The 20556-nt window shown below is 37.2% G+C and overlaps 1 protein-coding gene across 1 annotated transcript; it reads right to left on the reverse strand.

Moving 5' to 3' along the window:
* Positions 1-7404: 7404 nt before the first annotated feature.
* Positions 7405-8295, reverse strand: LOC127081172 (uncharacterized). Its single transcript, XM_051021453.1, has one exon. The coding sequence runs from the start codon at positions 8293-8295 to the stop codon at positions 7405-7407; it is 891 nt and encodes a 296-aa protein (XP_050877410.1).
* Between the last annotated feature and the right edge of the window lie 12261 nt (positions 8296-20556).

Consider the following 20556-nt stretch of genomic DNA (forward strand, 5'->3'; position numbering starts at 1 on the left):
ATTTGGAAGACTTATGATTATCTTTTTGACATGATCTTTTGTTGTGTATCCTTTGTCCAGAACCTTGAGTCCTGCAACTAAAGTTTGGAATCTAGAAAACATTACCTCAACAACTTCATCATCTTCCATTCTGAAGGTTTCATATTTTTGGATTAAGGCCAGAGCCTTAGTCTCTTTGACTTGATTATTGCCTTCGTGAGTCATCTTTAAGGAATAAAAAATTTCTTTACCTGTTTCCCTGTTGGTGATCTTTTCGTACTCATTGTAAGATATAACATTTAACATAATAGTTCTGGATTTATGGTGATTCTTGAAATCACGCTTTTGATCATCACTCATTATGCTTCTTGGTATAACAATACTAAGGGAAGAGATGGGTGGTTCATAGCCATTTGTAACAATGTCCCATAGATCAGCATCGTAGCCTAAGAAGAAGCTTTCAATTCTGTCTTTCAAGTAATCCAATTTTTCTCCATCAAAAACTGGAGGTTTAACGTTGTAGCAATCTCTTTCGTTTGTGTTAGCCATGATGTTTTTCTCACATTGGATCTCTCTACACTATTAAGTGTTTGATTCGAAAATTAATAACAGAGCCTAAGCTTTGATACCAATTGAAGGTATAGAAAAACAAGAAAGGGGGGTTTAAATTGTTTTCACTGAAAATAAAAACTTTTAGCAAAGCCACACACACAAAGGTAATAATAAACAACACATAAGTTTATCCTGGTTCGCTTGAAAACCAAAGCTACTCCAGTCCACCCGGCCAAGGTGATTTAACCTTCAATAAGGACTTAATCCAATAATCTAGAAGGATTACATCAAACATCTAAGAATTCAACAATCTCTTAGTCCTCTCAAGTCTACAGACTTCACAAGTCACTTGAGGAATTACAACAACTATTGAGAATTACAAGAGTGTGTTTGATGCTTCTAGATAAGCAAGATAAACACAATTACAAACAAATGATCAATGATCACATTATGAGCAACAACTCGTGTGTGATAACTGAATTATACAATGACAAGAATTTTGTATATGATTCAATGTGTATAGTAGAATTCTTGTGTGATCACTTTGTATCTTGGTATGATGATAGTGAGGCCTTTTTATAGTGCTTGGAGATGATACCGTTGGAGAGAATGTTGATGGTGATATCTGCCCAATAATGGGACTTCATGACATTAATTTTCTTGTCCTTTCCATAGCAGTCTTGGAGTGTATTCAATATTATCCATATAGATATTCATACCATACTAATAATACTTCTTTATTAAGTTTCTGATTTTGATTGGTCAGATAATCTGTTGGGCGTGAATCAGAGTGAGCGGAAATCAGAGTCTTTTCGTAGATCTTGTATTCTTCAGATAGTTGTTTTGTTGAGCCTTCTTCAGATAGTTCTTTGACTGATCTTCAGATAGAGTATCTTCAGAGTCTATAAATGTACATTCTTTGGAGTCTTTGGATTTTACAGTCTTCATAATCTTCAGATTCTGTATGTGATTCTCTTGAACATGCTTGTGTTCAACATCAGATATGATTCATTCATTTCTTGATTAGCTGTTATGGACTTTGCTTGATGTTAGATATTGTTTTATCGGATTCAATTTACCTTAGAGTCCTACACACTTAGAAAATTTATTAGGGTGTCAAATTGTTTCATTCTTTCTTATCATCAAAACTTAGACATAAACTGCAGAACCAAAATCTTGTTCTAACATTGTGGCGGATTATTTTGCAGGCCTAGGAGCCAATTCTCGCTCATAAAATGAAGGCTACTCATGCTAATTTGACTGTAATGTATTGGAGGAACTTGGTCATGAAGAATTGGTGGATGAATATGGATGTTAATGCTTAGGAACTTAGATTAGAACTTAGGTCTCATGTGTTAGTTTAGGTTAATTTGGATGGTTCATTTGTAATGTGATGCATTGCCATGGATTCATGTTAATGAAATTGGATTGTGAATGTAAAAAATGACCCCTTTGGTATGTATTGTTATGTATTTATGAATGAAGAGTATGAATGGCACATGTTCATGAATGAATGTTGAATGAAATTTGTAAAGTGAGAAACTTTTATGGAAAGTATATGATAGAAGTTTTTCATGTATTGAATGATTATTGCAAAACATGTTTGAAAATTACATTTGAATGCAATGTACCAAAGAATGGAAAAAAGATGAATTTGAATATTTTGCTAAACAAGAATGTGAATTGAAACCAATGAAAATGATCAATGATGTAACGATCAAATGGATCTTTGAATGGATGATTAACTTTGGTCAACTTGTTTGATCAAAAATTTAATAGTTGACAAAAGTCAACTGTGGATCTTGAATTAGGGTTTTCATGTGTAATGCAAAAAAAATATGATTCATATGGACCAATAACTAATATTTAAACCAATGGAACCAATACTTGAATGAAATCAGTCATCCCTGACCATATGCACATATGGATGCTTGAGCCAAGATTTAAACCAAATGAAATATCCACCATGTAATCATGTGAGCAATGGATGATGCATGGTATGATAGTTAGACATCACTTCCCTGTAGGGTTTCCAATAACACAAGATGAAAAGTCAAGCCACAAGGCACACTAGGATCACATCCTCCTTAATTAGGGTTTCAATGAGGCATGCCCTTCAACTAAGGCCTTTGAATGAATCAAGATACTTCACAGACAAATCTTCCACGTGTGAACCCCCAATCAGGGTTTTGATAGCCAACACAAGGCCCAAAGAACATCTATATGGCCCCATAACCATATAATCAAGAAACTAGGGTTTGCATGCCCTAGGGGGTGTCATGATGAAGTCTCCTTGAATCCATACTTCAAAGATTAGGCAATTAGCGCTTCACATCCCCTATTCTCAGATGAATAGTCAACATGCCTTTGAGAGTTTGACACACATCCAAACTCTAGCTTGCAATCTAAGAGATTTAAATCTATAGTGATCAACTTATTGGATGAATGATGTATATGAATGAGATATGAATGTATATAGATGATTCCTAAGTCAAGGATTGAATGAAAAGATGAAAAGGATAGGGCAAATTTTGGGGTACGAAAAAAACTATGGCTATTGGAAAGCTTTTATGCGTAGCCATATCAACTCGATTGATAAGGGTGTATAGGACGTCATCACCAATGGTCCTAATCAAATTACAATGACCAATAGTAAAGGTGTCGTTGTACCAAATTCGGAAGCACAATGGAATGATAATGAGAGGAAATTATGGTCACATGATTGGAAACCACAACATATTCTTATATCTGCACCTGGTGTTGATGATTATTATCGTGTTTCCAATTGTGAAACTGCCAAAGCTATGTGGGATACATTAGAAGTTACCCATGAGGGAACTGATGAAGTCAAACTATCTAGGATCAATACCTTAACTCAAGAGTTTGAATTATTTCGCATGAAGCATGGTGAAACCATTGCCAACATGTAAAAGAGGTTCACACATCTTATAAATCGTTTGAATGCTCTAGGTAGGCCTATTTCCAATGATATTGCTACTAATAAAGTTTTGAGGTGTCTTAATAAGGAATTGCAACCTATGGTCACAACAATTAAAGAAGCGAATGATCTTAGAACACTTGATCTCACAACTTTATTTGGAAAGCTATAAGAACATGAGCAAGAACTCACTTGCTTGGAAAAACATGAGAAAAACCATGAGAAAAAGATAAAGAAGGAGAAAGGTAAGGACAAGAGGGTAGAAAAGAATTATATTGCTCTAAAGGCTTCAAATTCAAATTCCTCAACAAATGAGCAAAGTAACTGTGAAATAAGTGATGACGAGAATTACAATGATGAAGAAATGGGGTTATTTGTCAAAAGGTACCATAGGTACATAAGGAAAAATGGAGTCAAGCACTCAGACAAGAACCTAATAAACTTTAGAAGGCTATCAAACTCCTCAAAGGAAGATGAGAATAAGAAGGGTAAACATAGAGGTTTATGCTAAAATTGTGGAAAAGTAGGTTATTATAGGCCGGATTGTCCATTGATCAAGAAATACAAAGAGAAAGGCCATCACAAGAAATCTAAAAAGTCTAGAAGAGCCTATATTTATTGGGAGAGTGAAAGTGATTCTTCAAGGGGTGAAAGCTCAAGTTCAAGTCATGAATTGGCCAAGCTTTAGTTCATGACTAAAAAAAATAAGAAAAAGAATGTAAGTCATTCTAAACTTGAACCTATTAATGAATTGTCTTATTCCCAATTACACAAGGCTTTTGAAAATCTACATAAAGAAGCCGCAAACACTTTTAAAAAGTTAGCTTCAAACAAAATAATCTTTTCACATTTAGAAGCTAAAGTGTTAGAAACCAAAAAGAATATGGAAGATCTTAAGAAATCTATGGTAGATATTCAAAAAGATAAGAGTGAGGATGAAGAACCTTCTTGGTTCGGTTGTGTAACTTGTCACATATGAAAAGAGGAGGTAAATACTCTTAAAGCTAAATTGGACAAGGCATTACAACCAAATGTTACATTTTCTATAGATCCATTAAAGTTTAAACGGTCTTTGAACCCTTCATATAAAAAGTATAAATATGTTCAAAAGAATTTAAATAGCAAAAGTACATCTCATCACAACTTATCTTATAACTATTGTTGTAAGAAAGGTTATACTATTGAAAATGAAAGTTTAGGAGACTCTTTATTCCTAAAGGTATTTTTCAATGGTTGCCCAAATGCAACCTTGATTTCGCTCACTCTCAAGGACCCAATGAAAATTTGGTACCTATTACTCTTGTTTGATTCTATAAGTGTCATGGCTCTATGGAGAAAATGTGGTTTCTCGATAGTGGATGCTCAAGACATATGACAGGTGACATATCTCTATTCATTGACTTTGTACCAAAGAATAAGGGTTTTATTACCTATGGAGACAACAACAAGGGAGAAATACTTGGAAAAGTTAGTGTAGGTAATCCTCGTCTACTACTATCTCCGATGTTATGTTAGTTGAAAGTCTTAAACATAATCTTCTTAGCATTAGTCAACTATGTGATAATGGATTTAAAGTAACTTTTACAAATACTTGTTGCATGTTTGAACATAATTAAAAGAAATAATATATGTTTAATGGCTCGAGGGTTAATAACTTCTATATGCTTAACTTAGATGACGTATCCTCGACAGGAACTAAGCGTCTAGTGACCATGAGTGAAGACTCTTGGTTATGGCATAGACGCCTAGCACATGTCAACTTTGATTTACTAAACAAAGTGATTTCAAAAGATTTAGTAATCAGTCTACCAAAAATAAAGTTTTCAAAAGACCATCTTTGCGATGCATGCCAAATGGGTATGCAAATAAGAGTCTCATTTAAACCGAAAAACATTGTTTCAAGTTCGAGACCTCTTGAGCTTCTCCATATGGATCTCTTTGGTCCCTCAAGGACTAAAATCATAGGTGGTAATTACTATGTTTTTTTTATAGTATACGATTATTCAATATGTTTTGGGGTCATATTTTTTCATAGTAAAGATGAGACTTTTTCAGCTTTCACATAATTTGCAAGGTTATCCCAAAATAAGATGAATTTAAAAATAATTGTTATCCGAAGCTATCATGGAGGTGTATTTGAAAACCACCTCTTTGATAATTACTATGATAAACATGAAATTAAGCATAGTTTTTCCGCTCCAAGAAATGCACAACAAAATGGTGTTGTGGTACACAAAAATCGTGTTTTATAGGAGTTGGCTAGAACTATGCTCAATAAGGGTAATTTACCTAAGTGTTTCTGGGCCGATGCCATTAGCACGACTTGTTATATCTTAAATAGGATACTAATACATCCTATTTTAGACAAAAGTCCTATGAGGTGTGTACGAGGATGCAAAAATCCTTAAAGAGGAGTTTTCGAAAATTGAGAAACAAAGTAAATGGCAATGAGAAATTTGTTGGATTTTCCACTGATTACAACATTGGTTGTTATTCATTGTAGCACTGAGCTCTAACACTATGATTTGGTTGACGATGATTGGATTGATCTGATACTGTCCGAGGTCAAGCTTATGGTGAGATAGGCTCAAAAGATATAGTCAAATGCCTTTATCCCTAACTTTTGAATGAATTTTTTTATTTTTTTATCCACCAGGATACCCATTTTTGCCTACGTCTCCCTTTCAGGTTTTCAACTTAGCGGACTTGTATATTTTTTGTTTTATCCCTAACTTTTGTGTGCATATTTCTTTTTTTTTGGGTCCACCGGGATAGCCATATTTGCCTAGATTGGTTCCTGCAAATGTCAATCTATCGGGCTTTGTATTCATCATTTTTTTCTAGGCATAATATTTTTTAACTGTATCTAAATTCACCGACATCGAAAAGTCATCCCCATCCATTGTGGTGAGAATGAGAGCCCCTTCTGAGAAGGCCTTTTTGACAATGAAGGGTCCTTCATAGTTGGGAGTCCACTTGTCTCGAGGATCCGAGTGAATAAGAGAGTATCTCTTAAGCACGCGTTCACCTTCTTGGTACATGCAAGGGAGTACCTTCTTATCAAAAGCTATCTTGAGGTGTCTTTGGTACATTTGACCATGGTAGAAGGCCGCCAAACGCTTCTCTTCAACGAGGTTAAATTGATCATATATGGATTGTACCCATTCAGCTTGATCGAGATCTTCTTCCATGATGACTCTTAGAGAGATAATTTCAACTTCAATAGGAAAAATAACCTCCATTCCATATACAAGCGAATAAGGAGTTACCCCGATAGAAGTGTGCACTGAAGTTCTATAGTCATGCAAAGAAAAATGAATCATCTCATGCCAATCCTTATACGTCCTGCAAATCTTCTGGTTAATTCTCTTGATATTCTTGTTAGCTGCTTCGATGACGCCATTCATCTTAAGCCAATATGGTGAAGAGTTGTGATGCTCGATCTTGAATTCTTGGCATAACTCACTCATCATTTTATTGTTGAGGTTACTGGGATTGTCAGTAATAATCTTGCTAGGAACACTGTAGCGACATATTATTTCTTTCTTTATGAATCGTGTAACCACTTCTCTTGTAACATTCACATACGAAGAAACTTAAACCCACTTTGTGAAGTAGTCAATGACAACAAGGATGAAATGATGACCATTAGAAGCTTTCGGTTCGATCATACCAATCATGTCAATATACCACATGGAGAAAGGCCAAGGAGAAGTCAGAATATTCAATGGAGTCGGAGGAACATGGATCTTGTCACCAAATATCTGATATTTATGACATCTCTTGAAGAAGTTGTAACAATCGACCTCCATGGTTGTTCAATAATAACCAGCCCGAAAGATATTCTTAGATATGGCGGGCCCTTTAGCATGTACACCTTCACAACCCTCGTGGATTGAATTTATGACCGTACTTGCTTCGTGTGTATCCACGCATCAGAGCAACACGAAATATAAATTCATCTTGTATAGCACATCCCCTTTCAGGAAGAACTTAGCACAAAATATTTTTAAAGCCTTTTTATCAGTCATGGATGCCTTCTCGGGATACTCTTGTTTTTCCAAATATCTATTAATGTCATAAAACCAAGACTTATCGTCAGATTCGGCCTCCATTGCTAGACAATGCGCTGGTTCACCCAAGTGATCAATATGGATGGCAGGTGCTTCATTCTTCCACTTGACTTTAAACATGGTTGCCATAGTAGCTAGAGCATTAGTTAAATAATTCTCTTCCCTTGGGATATAATGAAAAGTGATTTCATTAAAACATGGAGTCCGTTTCACCACGTGTTCTCTGTACAAAACCAACTTCTTACCCCGAGTTTCCCAGTCTCCTCGAACTTGACTGATCACCAAAGTATAGTTCCAATACACTTCAAGAATCTTGATTCTTAAGTCAATAGCTAATTCAGTATCATAGATGCATGCCTCATATTCTGCCATGTTGTTGGTGCAGTCAAAGCATAATCTAGAGGTGAATGAAATGTGAAAACTAGTCGGAGATGTGATGATTTCTCCTATCCCATGACCTTTTGCATTAGAGGCACCATCGAACATGAGCGTCCACCGCGATCCTGGTTCTGGTCCTTCGGCAGGGCCTGAGATATTGCAATCTCGAATGAACATGATGTCCTCATCAGGAAAGTCAAACTTCTTTGGTTGATGAGCTTCCATGGGTTGATGGGAAAGGTAGTCAGACAAGACGCTCCCTTGGATAGCTTTCTGTGTTACATATTGGATGTCGTACTCGGTTAACAACATTTTCCACTGGGAAATTCTTCCACTGACAACAGGCTTTTTAAAAATGTACTTTATTGGATCCATTTTGGATATCAACAAAGTGGTATGGAAAATCATATACTATCTTAGGCGTCGAGCTACCTAAGCTAAAGCACAACAAATCTTATCCAATAGTGAGTATCTGGTCTCGTACTCAGGGAACTTCTTGCTTAAGTAATAGATTGCATGCTCTTTTTGACATGTGGCATCATGTTGACCCAATACACAGCCCATTGATTCATCTAACACGGTGAGATACATGATTAGTGGCCTACCAGGAACCGGTGGTTTCAAGATCGGTGGTTCTTGCAAGTACTGTTTTATCTTATCCAATGCCTCTTGACAATCATTGTTCCATATCATCACTTGATTCTTTCTTAACAACTTGAAAATTGGTTCACAGGTAGCCGTCAAATGAGAGATGGACCTTGAAATGTAGTTCAGTCATCCAAGGAAACCCTCAGACCTCTTGGGAGATGGCATGTCTTGAATTGCTCTGACTTTATCAGGATTAACCTCAATATCTTTCTGACTCACGATGAACCCCAACAGCTTGCCGATTCGGACCCCAAAGGTGCACTTTGTAGGATTCAACCTTAGCTTGAATTTTCGGAGTCTGGAAAATAGCTTTCTCAAGTGGTCTAAGTGACCGTCTTTAATATTAGATTTGGAAATCATATCGTCTACATAAACTTCAATCTCTTTGTGGATAATGTCGTGAAAGAGAGTCATCATAGCATGTGAAGCTAGCGGAAATATACCTGAACGTATCGCATGCTCGAACATACAACAAAGTCGCCATCAAACTTTATTTATCCCCAGAGGGAAGGGAAAACATCGATAAAACCCGGGGGAAAGAGATATACTGGGTAAGAAAGTCGGTTATGCAAGGGGAAGGTATTAGCACGCCAAACATCCATGGTACTCCATGGGAAACGTTTTGATTGTTCTTGCTCGAATATGTGTTATCTAAAGATTACTCGCAAAAGAATAGGAAAAGGAAAGAAAATAGATAAAGTGCTCGGTAAGGATTGGGGCCCTCATGCCTACATATCCTCATAGTGCAATGAGAAATTCAGAGCTCCGTAGTTCAGAGAACTAATGGCAGGAGATGAAAAGAAGGGTGATCAAAGGTATGGTTTGAACCAAAGGATAATATGCTTTGAACTCCAACAAGGGGTGAAAATGTGAACCCAAGAGTAAAACTGGTATGAACCAACACGTGAGGGCCTACAACATCGTGTTGGAATAACCGAAAAGAAGGGTTTCCTAAATGCGGCTGCAAAGTAAGTAAGGAGATGTTTGTCTAAGCTACAAGGTCTGACAAGACAAATAAAACAGCTCTTGGTTCACAAGAAGGGATACAAGATGGAGCACAAAGGTATAGTGTATTTGGCTCAAAGAATAGGTATATCACATGAAGTGAATGAAGGTGGAGTATGGATGTATCGTGGAAATGAATGGAGTGAAGTGACCAAAGCCACAGAATAGAGTATTTGGTGATAAGTGACTGAAGAGGTATAGTTTGAAATCGAAAGTCAAAGTATCTTGGAATCCATATGAGAAATAGAATTTGTACCATAGAGGGAAACAACGTTAACCAATACGTGGACTAGCGGACCGCCACTGTAGGGTTTTAGCTAAAAAAAGAAGGAATTAAATGTCCGATTGCATAGCACGAACAACCCTTGGTGCAGAAGCGAACTATTCATTAGGCGTCCTAAAAGGGTATATATGGAATTCCAAAGAAAGTGTATCTCGATGTCAAAGAGACAAGTATGTCACTGGGTCAACGATTTATGATTGAAGATAGATAATGGATAGTGAAAGATATGAATGATGCCCTAAGGCGAAGGAGGAATAATTAGAAGTGTGCTCGCCAAGGATTCGCATCGTCGTGCCTACGTATTCTCATTCTGCAATGAGAAAATCAGAGAAATCGTAGTTCAGAACTACGAAAAGAGAGAAAGGGAGATATACAGTGATGAAGATTATAACTTGCACCAACAGAATGGTATCGAGGGAGCTCACGAAGATAACTGGCTTCGAACTCAAGAGTTAAACTGGTATGAATCAACACGTGAGGGCCTACAACATCATGTTGGAACAACCGAAAAAAGAATGAATTAAGTGTTCGACTGCATAGTGCGAACAACTCTTAATTCACAAGGCAACCTTTTCATTAAGCATCCTAAAAGGATGAGTATGAGACCCACAAGAGAGTATTGTTGGATGCAAGGGAGAATGTATCACTTGCTGGGGAACAAACAGTTTGAGATCAGAGAGAAGAAGTATCTCGAATCCATGAAGGGATAAACTTTAAACTGAAGAGTAAAGGTAAACCTACAAGTGAGGGGCCCAAGGCATCATATCACTGTAGTGGAATAGCCAAAAACAAAGGAATTAAGTGTTTGTTACATAGTACAAACAACTCTTGGTTCACAAAGATGGACTGTTCATTAAGCGTCCTAAAAGGATGTGAATGGAATCCAAGGAACAATGATATTTTATCTCAAAAGGATGGTATTGATTGAATGAATGAAGAATGATTGATTAATAAATAAGGTAGCTCGCGAAGAAACTAGGTTCTCCCGCCTACGTATCCTCAATTGCAAATGAGGAAATCAGAGCTTTCGTAGTTCAGCCCACTGGGCTGAAAAGAAATTGATAGGAGGCAAGAGGAAATGGATGATTGAGAATTGAATAGAATGGAGAGAGACTTGATAGTTACTGGATGATGAGAATCACACTAACTTTCAAGTGGAGAGAGAAGAGTCTTTGTAGTTGTTTCTTGAATTGGAAGATGAAGACCTTATCAATCGTTAGGTTCGAATTGCACTAAAGTCTATGAATGAAGGTGAATACGATAAGCTCTGGGTCATACGTCCCATACCCAAAGATACTCAGAATGGGGGTAGGAATACTCCAGTCCCACTCCTTCTCCATTACTTAAGGCTCGTATCGTACAACTTGATTCATGATTGATAAGTTGTTGATTGTAGTCTTTGCTTTTGTTGCATTTGATTTTGTGGTGAGAGACTTGTCAATTTTATGATTAGAATCGTGCTAAAGTCCATGAATAGAGGTGAATACGATGAGCGTTGGGTCATAAGCCCCATGCCCAAAGATACTCAGAATGGGGGTAGGAATACTCCAGTCCCACTCTTTCTCTATTGCTTAAGGCTCGTGCCACACTCTTCTAACTTTGAGTTAACAAGTGTTGAAGACACCACCTTTGATGTGCTTGAGAGTTGAAGATGCCACCTTTGATGTGCTTGAATAATCCGCTGCTTGATATAACTGAGGATGCCTTGATTGAAGATCTTGACTTGAGGCCTTGAGCTCCACAGCGTGAAAGAAAAGTCCTACTAAGTGACCAAGGGTCTTTTGGTCACTCAATTAAACTAGGGGATTATACAAGTTCAAAGGATTTAATTAATCAAAATTGCTTTTGATTAATTTAATCGGGGGTTTGGTTTTAGTTTTGAAGGGAACTAATTTTTGGATCTAATTGAAGTTAGTAATTGTTAGAACTAACCTAAGGGATAATGCATTAGAAGTTGGTTGAATATTCTAAGTTAGATTAGAAATCCTAAGGGAGCATGTCAAAATATTGATTAAAATCATGATTAAAATTCTATGTTAAGTCCTACAAATGATTGCATTCTAATCCTAAGGGGAGCATACAATTGTCAACACAAAATACCAAAATTAGGCCCATAAGGGCAAAATGGTCATTTATAAAATATATTAAATTCTAAACATGGCTCAAAATTGATTAAACCCTAAAGATGAATTCTAATCCTAATTTTGAAAATGGGATGATTCTAACTCTTATCAAACCTAATTGTTTCTAATTAGAAAATTCTAACTAAAACCCTAATTAAAATCCTAATTAAAAGTCCTAATCACTTCTAATGAAAATTCTAATATCCTAAAATCAAGATTTAATTCCTAATTATCAATTATCAACCTAATTAATCTAATATGGACCTAATTAATCTAATTACAAATTGTAAAAGCAAATTAAGAAAAATAAAAGAATGAAATTAAATGGGAGGTGTAAACTAGGAAATGGGGTGTAAACTGAGTTCAGGGTAATGGGCTGCCAGTTGAGCCCATCAATGATTTTTTTGTCCATCAAGAGAATTCAACAACAACAAAACAGGGGGTGCACTAGTGAAAAAGGGAATGGGTCATCTGGGCCCAAACAAAATCCAAACGCTAAACACAGGGGGTGGGACTAATGGGCTTGACAAAGCCCAATATTCACCTTCTCACTAAACCTGGGGGTGTATCAGTAATGACTAGTGGGTAGAGAGTAAATTGCCATGGGCCTTGCTGACTAAGCCCAAACACTCATCTCTGTTGACTTGTCCAAGTCAAGAGAGTCAAATTATCCTTCATGCGCGCGCAACCTAGCCAAACTATCTCACCGTCTCTCCTCCTTGGTCCATCGCACTGGCGGCCGTCGCCGGTGCCGGTGTCATCTTTCACCTAATCAGCACCACCAATTCAAGCCTAATAACATGCTAGATACGCTTATGGTAATTGTAAGACCCCAATTTTGTCCCTAAGATCCCTCATGGCATCATATCATATCATTGCATTGCCTCAAGGATCATTGGACACCTTGCTTCCTTCCCTGTTGGTGGGTTATCTTTTGAGAGTGATTCTTGATCACCAAGCATTCCTTGCATTTATATGTCATTGCTTTTCTTTTAATTACTAACCAAAAGTACAAAAATATGTCATTTAACCTTTGTCTTGCAGATGAAGCAATAACAGGTCAAAACACATCAAAGGCATTCATTGAGCAATAAATGGTGGTTGTTCTTGAGATTTAGGCCCCATGATCATTCACAAGAGTTCATATGAGTTATGATGACATTTTGAAGCAAAACCCCAAGTGGTAGAGGCTTGAATCTCATCAGAACACTTCCAAGTCATTTGAAGACCTAGAAGGTCAACTGCAAAGTCAACTGCGGATTTGGAGGTGGGAAGTGATTGGAAATACTTCATTCATGTTCAAACAAGTCTCAATTGACATTTCAAACACTCACATTGAAGAATTTGAGGTCCAGTCAAAAATTTCCCAAAATAGAAAGTGACCCATAATTTGAACTTTCCAAAAATGGAAGGGTTTTGGACCAACTTCAACTCAATCTTACATCATCAAAATGAAATTTTGTTGAACATGAAAGTTGTAAATCTTTCTCTCCCATTTCCAAAATGTCCAAGATCATGGATTTATGATGTGTGGTTGAGGAGATATGATCAAATCATTGCCAAGTATGCATGGGACTTCAAATGACCATATCTTTTGATTCAAAGCTCCAAAATGAGTGGTTCTTTTTGCAATATTCTCCTTTTGACCTCTAATTTCAAAATCATGCATCACATTACATGAATTATCATCACATAATCGCTTGTTAATCCATGCCTTTTTTGGAGGGAAATTGCAAAATTCAAAAATGGTTCATTGTATGGACTTTTTACCATTGCCATTGAGTTTAAAAAATGATTTTTAGTAAAAATGATGAAGCAATTGGTACTGTTCACGTGTAAATGCTACATGCACCATGCATTTTCAAAAATTTGCAAAACACCTTATTTCACTTAACCAAATTAATTATGGATTAGCAAGTTGATTAAGAAGGCATATAAATACCTAAACCCTAACAGAATTGAGGAGGTTAATCATTTTTCACATTTCTAGATCAAAAACTCTCTCTCACTTCAAATTTTTCTCTCATTCATAATTCAATTTTTTTTCAAATATCATTGCATTTTAACTTCATATTCTTGTTCCTGAGCTTGGATTTAGTATAGATCAATTGCTGTTTTGTTGAATTCGTGTAAGAATGGTGCATAGCAAGCTCATGAAGTTGAAAATGGAAAGTCAAGATTAAGCTAGATCTACACGTGTGCAAGCTTCCTTTTCTTCACCAAACATCATTTGTGGATTTGGATACTTACAAGCCGTGGATCGTGCAAAATCAAGAACTCCTCTTCAAGAGGTTCAGTTTTCGAATCTCTTAATTCTCAAATTCATGTATATATTCTAGTAGATCTTGTTCTCCTGGTGATTCTGATCTAAAAATCGTGTGAAATGATGCACTATAACATGAGATATGTGTGTTTAAAGTTTTACATCCAAAATGTTTCTCATTGATTCTCTTAGATCTTGATGATTTGTGCTTAAATGATTGTTGATCTTCGCTCTCCATTGCAAGAGCTTCATGTTGATGTATTTGTTTTTGAGTTCTGAAAAATTCTGGAAAAAAATGTTGAAGCTCGTGCACTGTTCATCTTCTTCTTCATGAAGAAGATGAAGATCTTCAGCCATGCGTCGACCATTCAGCAATGTTGCGTCGACCGCTCGACAGTTTTGCGTCGACCGTAGCTGGCCTTGCGTCGACTCCTGGTTCTGTTAGGGTTTTGTGAACTGGCGTCGTTTCATGTGCTGGTGCGCTCAATTTGAATTTGTACAGGGTTCGATCCCTGCTGAGCGCTGATTTTCAAAATGCTTTCATATTTTCATCTTTTCCCTCCACTTTGCCATGCTTTGATTTTAATTTTTCTTCCAACTTAGAAAAATCATAATAAATTGAAAAATCATCCAATTTCATTCCAATTTTTCGCAAAATGTTCCTTGAGATGTCTAGTTTTTTATAATCATGAGTTTGCAAATTGTGCACAGCTAGATTTTATTTGGTGCTAGGTTGATTGATCATATGTCTAATTGTGACCTTGCATTGCTTATCTCATTGTGAAATGCTTGTTTTTATACCAATGAATGTAAAATTTTGCATGCTGATTCTAGACACATTGCTGGACATTTTGGTTTTGGTTTGATATTTTTCTCAATTACCATTTCTGTTTTATGCTTGTGTTAACTTGGTGTGACAATTTGTGTCACACCTTTGATTGTCCAATTTGTGCAATTCAATTTCCATGCCAAATGATCTCTGATTCTTCTGATAGTTTGTATGTTGATCATGTTGGATGTCTTGAATGTTCATGATTTTTTCCAGATTTATTTGAATCATTTCTGTTTTGATTTGAATTTTTCATTCATGATGATCACATATGAGCTTTGAAATTGCCTTGAACTTCTTTTGATCATGAAATGCATTTGATGATTGATTTTGATGTGAGCCTTTTTAGGATATGTCAATATGTGTTTGAAGTTGCGATGTGTTGAATTTCAGCTCCTGTTTTGAATTATTTCTCCATCTTTGACCCTAGGCTTTGACCTAGTGGTTTGTTGCTTACATGTGAGTTTTGATTTCAGGTTTGAGCATCCAAGTTCCATGATTGATGATGCTTCATCATGTGAATATTGATATTTGCTTTTGATCACTAACATTGTGTGTCTTGTAGGTTGATGCTAACTCATTTGAGTTTGCCTTATGGCTTACACATTTTGTACATTGGGATTGTCTGTTGCTTATTGACTGTTCTCTGTTTGTCTGAGCATTGTACTGATTTGTTTAGTGTTTCCACAGGTACCTAAGTTGCTTTAAGTTCATTTGAACTTTGCTTTTGCTTGGTTGCTTAACCACTTAGGTATAATCCCTAATCTTCATGTAGTCTGGAAGACCTACTGTTATTGGTAGGCACTTGTCTGAAGCCCTCCTTAAGAGGCAATGTTTGTGGTTGTTTAATTTTGTGCCAAGCAGGTAAAGTCCTCTTATGAGGCAATTGGCAGATAAAAGAGATGCGTAATCCATCTCCTACTACTCAGTGTGTCATTCACCTTGCTCACACCATGTGTTGATGCATTGTGAATAAGAACCCAAGATCTTATAGAGTCAATCATTTGTGGAGAAGAGTTCCTACTTTCTGAACTCCCACACTTTCTATTGTTTAAAGCTCTCCCTGACCAGGGATAAGAGCTATGAGGCACACCCCTCATCTCCTTTTCATCTGCTTCACCCTAACTCTCAATGTTAGGGTGAAGAGCTCAAAACACCCCATGCCAGTTGGTTGTAAAGCCTAACCTTGCTTGAGCCTAATTGATTGTGTATAGTGTGTGCTAATTGACTTGTATGTTTGCTTACTTGATTCATCTGTGCATATTTGCTTGAGTGTGCCTTGGTGCGTGTATCTTCATTACTTGTATATCATTTCATAAACATTGTTCATCACTTTGTAACATTTTGTTTTGTCCATGGGGGAGTCAAGCATAAGTCCATTGATTGGAAGTTGGTTCCTGTGATATTGTAGGAGACTCGTATAAGTCCATTGATTGGCATCTGGTATCCTTGTTTCTTTGTTTTATGAGACTAGTATAAGTCCATTGATTGGCATATGGTATCCATGTTTCTCTTTGTTTTAGGAGATTGGAATAAGTCCATTGATTGGCGTCCGGTATCCATTTTGTTTTGTGAGATTGGAATAAGTCCATTGATTGGCATCCGGTATCCATTTACTTTGCTCATCTGTTATCTGCTTGTTGCCTTTTCTAAAGGAATCACTTGAATCATCTACATATGATCTCAAGAGGTGAACATCTAAGAAGTTTTACTTCCTCACCCTCCCACCTTTTGTTGCTTTAAACCTCCATTTGCATGTTAACCCAAAACTTGAAAACTATTGTGCAAACATTTTCATCTGTTTTTTCAAATTAGAAACCTAGGCCTTAAGCCTTTGATTTTCAAACTTCATTTTCATAATACTTCTTTTGAATTGAATTCTAATCATACTTTGACTTCATATTTTGTGAATACTCCAAACTGGTTAATTTCAGTCACTCAATTGCTTTTGTGGCCCAAGTCCACTTCTTAATCAAGTTTTCATACATTAGCCATAGGTTTCAATTATCTTAGTGGTTGATGTTAATCTCGCCTTTTGTCGTTAGTGATCGAACTGTAAGACTTCCATATTGAAAACAGGGTTAACCCCCCTAGTATGTCGAAGCTATTCTCACATGGTGGACTCGTTGTTTGTATAAGGTTGAGTTTTCTCCCGTGGATAATGAAAGACCTAAGGGCTTTTGTTTAAAACCAATCCACTCACTTATTTTTGGAATCCTTTTATCCGAACTACGACATTTTGATCCTTACCTTCCATGGAAAGGTACGTAGGCAACGGGTTCATCCGTTCAAACACAAAAATAATAAATTGTATATTCTTTTCTCATCCCTTCAATCCACGTTTGCACAATAAATGTTTCATAAACAAATAATATTTCATACAACAAGTTGTGAAAAGGGTTCCCTAGGAGTACCTAGGACGTTTTGGGTGCCTAGCACCTTCGCATTGCGTAATTAACCCCTTACCCAGATCTCTGACCTTTTCATTAGTTTTCTATGTGTAAAACTTCTTAGGCTTTTGTTCGCTTTTTAGCCATTCCTTTGGATAAATAAAAGTGCGGTGGCGACTCTATCTTTGTATGCTTTGCTTTTGGTTTAATCAATAAATCATAAAGTGACGAATACACCGCTACAGTAATGAAATTGAGCAACGGACAATGGATTGATGGAATCGACCCTACCAAAGGAAGAACACTAGCCTACTCAAAGTCCAATTAAATGACACTCACTGAAGATTAATGCCTAACACCATGGGGGTTTCACTCCTCAACCTAAATGCTATGTTATGGTACAATCAGAGAAAGAAAACGATAACAAAATGTAAATGACATACCAGAGAAGATGATTGGGGAATTCGCCGGTAAGTTTTCTGACCTTGATTCTTCCTTCTTCTTCTTCTTATGAAACTTGATAACAGAGCGTGAAATGGCTTAGCTCAAGCTGAATTGAAGCTTCAATGTGAAGCTTCAATGGCTTTTCTGTGAGAGAGAATGAGAGAGCTTTGGTGAGGGTGAGAGAGGTTGCAGAGAGATTGCTCAAAATTCGCAGGGTTCAAAGTGTTGAAACTGAGAGTGATCCACTGTTTATATAGAGTCTAGGTTTGGAATTGTTTTTGGATTAGAGTTAGGATTGGAAACAGTTATTTCAGGCTTGGAGTTAGTTGCATTCAACTCACTGAGTTCATGGTGAAACTTAGTTAGTTAGAATCAACTCAGTTGGTTAAATGACCTTTTGACTGGATGTTTAGGTTAGTGTTTAAATGGAAATGAACTAAAAAGCTTTTGTAATGACTGGTTGAACAAGTTGCACTTAAGTGGGATTGGTTTATTGATTTAAATGATGACTGGTTGGTGACTTGTAGAACAGGTTCCCACTTGGTTAGTGAATTGGATTAGGCAAGTGTTATGCTATTAGTTTGGCTGGTATAGGTTCAGGTCTCCACTGTTTTTCAAATGCTTGCTCTTGTTTCCTTTGAACTGCATTGGCTTGTTGTGACTTGCTTAGACATTGCGTTTTGTGGTGCAGGATTTGTGTTCAGTTTGGTGTAACATCATGACCAATGTACATTGTTGCAACACAAGCAAATTCATTGCAAGTCCACTGTGTTGGTTTGTGAAATTGTGGCTGGCATTGCTTGATGACAGGTTTTGATGGCTTGATGCAAGCTTCAAATCGTTGCAGGAAGGTTCAAAATTGGGTTTATGTGATTACTGCCTTGTATATATTCGTGTTGACCATGTTTTGAACCACAATATGCATTGTAGATTTGTTTATGTATTTCTATTCTGACTTGTAGAGTGGCTGCAGATTTTTGTTTGCTTTGAATTGATGTTTGTTAAGAAATGAATTATGGTTTGTAGAATTGATTGCTTTGCTTACCTTGTCCTCATTGGCTTTGTTGCTGCATACTTGAATGGGCTTTGAGTTGCATTGACCAAGTTAGGTATGTGACAACTATGTATTTTTTATGGTCTTGTTTTGCAACAGGTCTACAACTCTGATGTTCAGGGTCATGATGCCACTGACTTATAACTGGCTTCACTGCAGGATGGTCTTGGTTTTCCTCATGTCTGATGTTGTGCATAGCTAGTTCCACTCATGGGTTGACATGCTTCATGTTGTATGACTGCCTTGTTTGGCTTGTGGTGAGCTTTCAGTTAATTGCTGGTTGGCTTTTGCATTGCAAGATGTTTTCAGTGTTAACTTTTGGATGACTTGGCATGTATGACCTTGTTTCTCTCACAGGTCTGCTATGTCAAGACTTGTGCACCTGTAGCATGATGAAGCTAGCTCCAGCTATGGCTTTGCAACATGTATTTCCCCTTTATCCTATACCATTATGGCTCTGTTTCCTGCTTATGTTAGGCATGGCTCCAAGTATGTCGGCTGCAGGTTCATGATGGTTCTTGGCTGACAGGATTTAGGGACCATACTAAGTAGTGTCAGGTCTGGTGTTGTGAACTGGTACAGGCCAAGAAGGACCATTGTAGCAGGCTGGTTTTGGCTTTGGGCAAAGGACAACTACACTAGGTTTGTGGTTGGATGCTTAGTTGATTGTGTAAAGCTCATGGTGATTTGATAGTTTGTGATGTTGCTGCTTTGACTATTGCAGGATGCAGGATCAGTGTATTTCCAATTGCACCTTGCTATACTAGTTTGCAGGATAATGCTCATAAATTACTTCCAAATTCCTGCATCATAGTCTTGCCACCCTATTATGATTTTGGCTTGGTTGTCGGCAGGTTTATGGCCAATGTATTGGATGCTCAACATGGTAGCAAGTCTTGCAAACTCACTGCTTTGATGTGGTCTCATTTGGATTATTGCAGCATGATGTGGTGCTGCAAAGAGTACAAGACACTAATGCTTTGATGGCCATTTTGGTAACAGGTGAGCTGGTTCATAGGCACATTGGTGTATTTATGCAGCAGGCTGCTACTCAGGTTTTGGCTCAGCTTATGCTTGATGATGCTTGGTGCTAATGTCCATTGCAGGGTCCTTTGCAAGTTCCTCATGACCTTGTTCCGTGGCAACAGAGTAAGGTAGTGGTGTGCTGCAAGATGTTGAATGGCTTGCTGCAGTAGCAAGGCCAGAACTACTATGCCATGGATTCTCAAGTAGTGAAATCATGCACTCCATTGGATTTTCCTGTGGTCTTTGGCTTGAACAATGAATGGTGGATCACAAGGGATAATGTTGCACTGTGTTAGAGCTCTTTGGATTGATTTGGGGCAGACCAAGGACAAGGGTTAGTGAGTCAAAATGTCAAATAAGCATGGTATACACAATGTCATTTACTTGGAAATGAAGCAATCAAGAGAAAGCACAACCAAGCATGAAGATTGGGTGACACATCAAAGTAAAAGGCTAGGTCAAGTTTGGATAGTCAAGAGCAAGTGAGGGTTGACTTTGGTCAAAGTTGACCAAAAATTCAATTGTTGACCAAAGTCAACAAATGGTCAAAATGTATTTTCTTTGTGATTTC

The sequence above is a fragment of the Lathyrus oleraceus genome, chromosome 5 (genome assembly GCF_024323335.1).
Source record: "Lathyrus oleraceus cultivar Zhongwan6 chromosome 5, CAAS_Psat_ZW6_1.0, whole genome shotgun sequence".
Taxonomy (NCBI): Eukaryota; Viridiplantae; Streptophyta; class Magnoliopsida; order Fabales; family Fabaceae; genus Lathyrus; species Lathyrus oleraceus.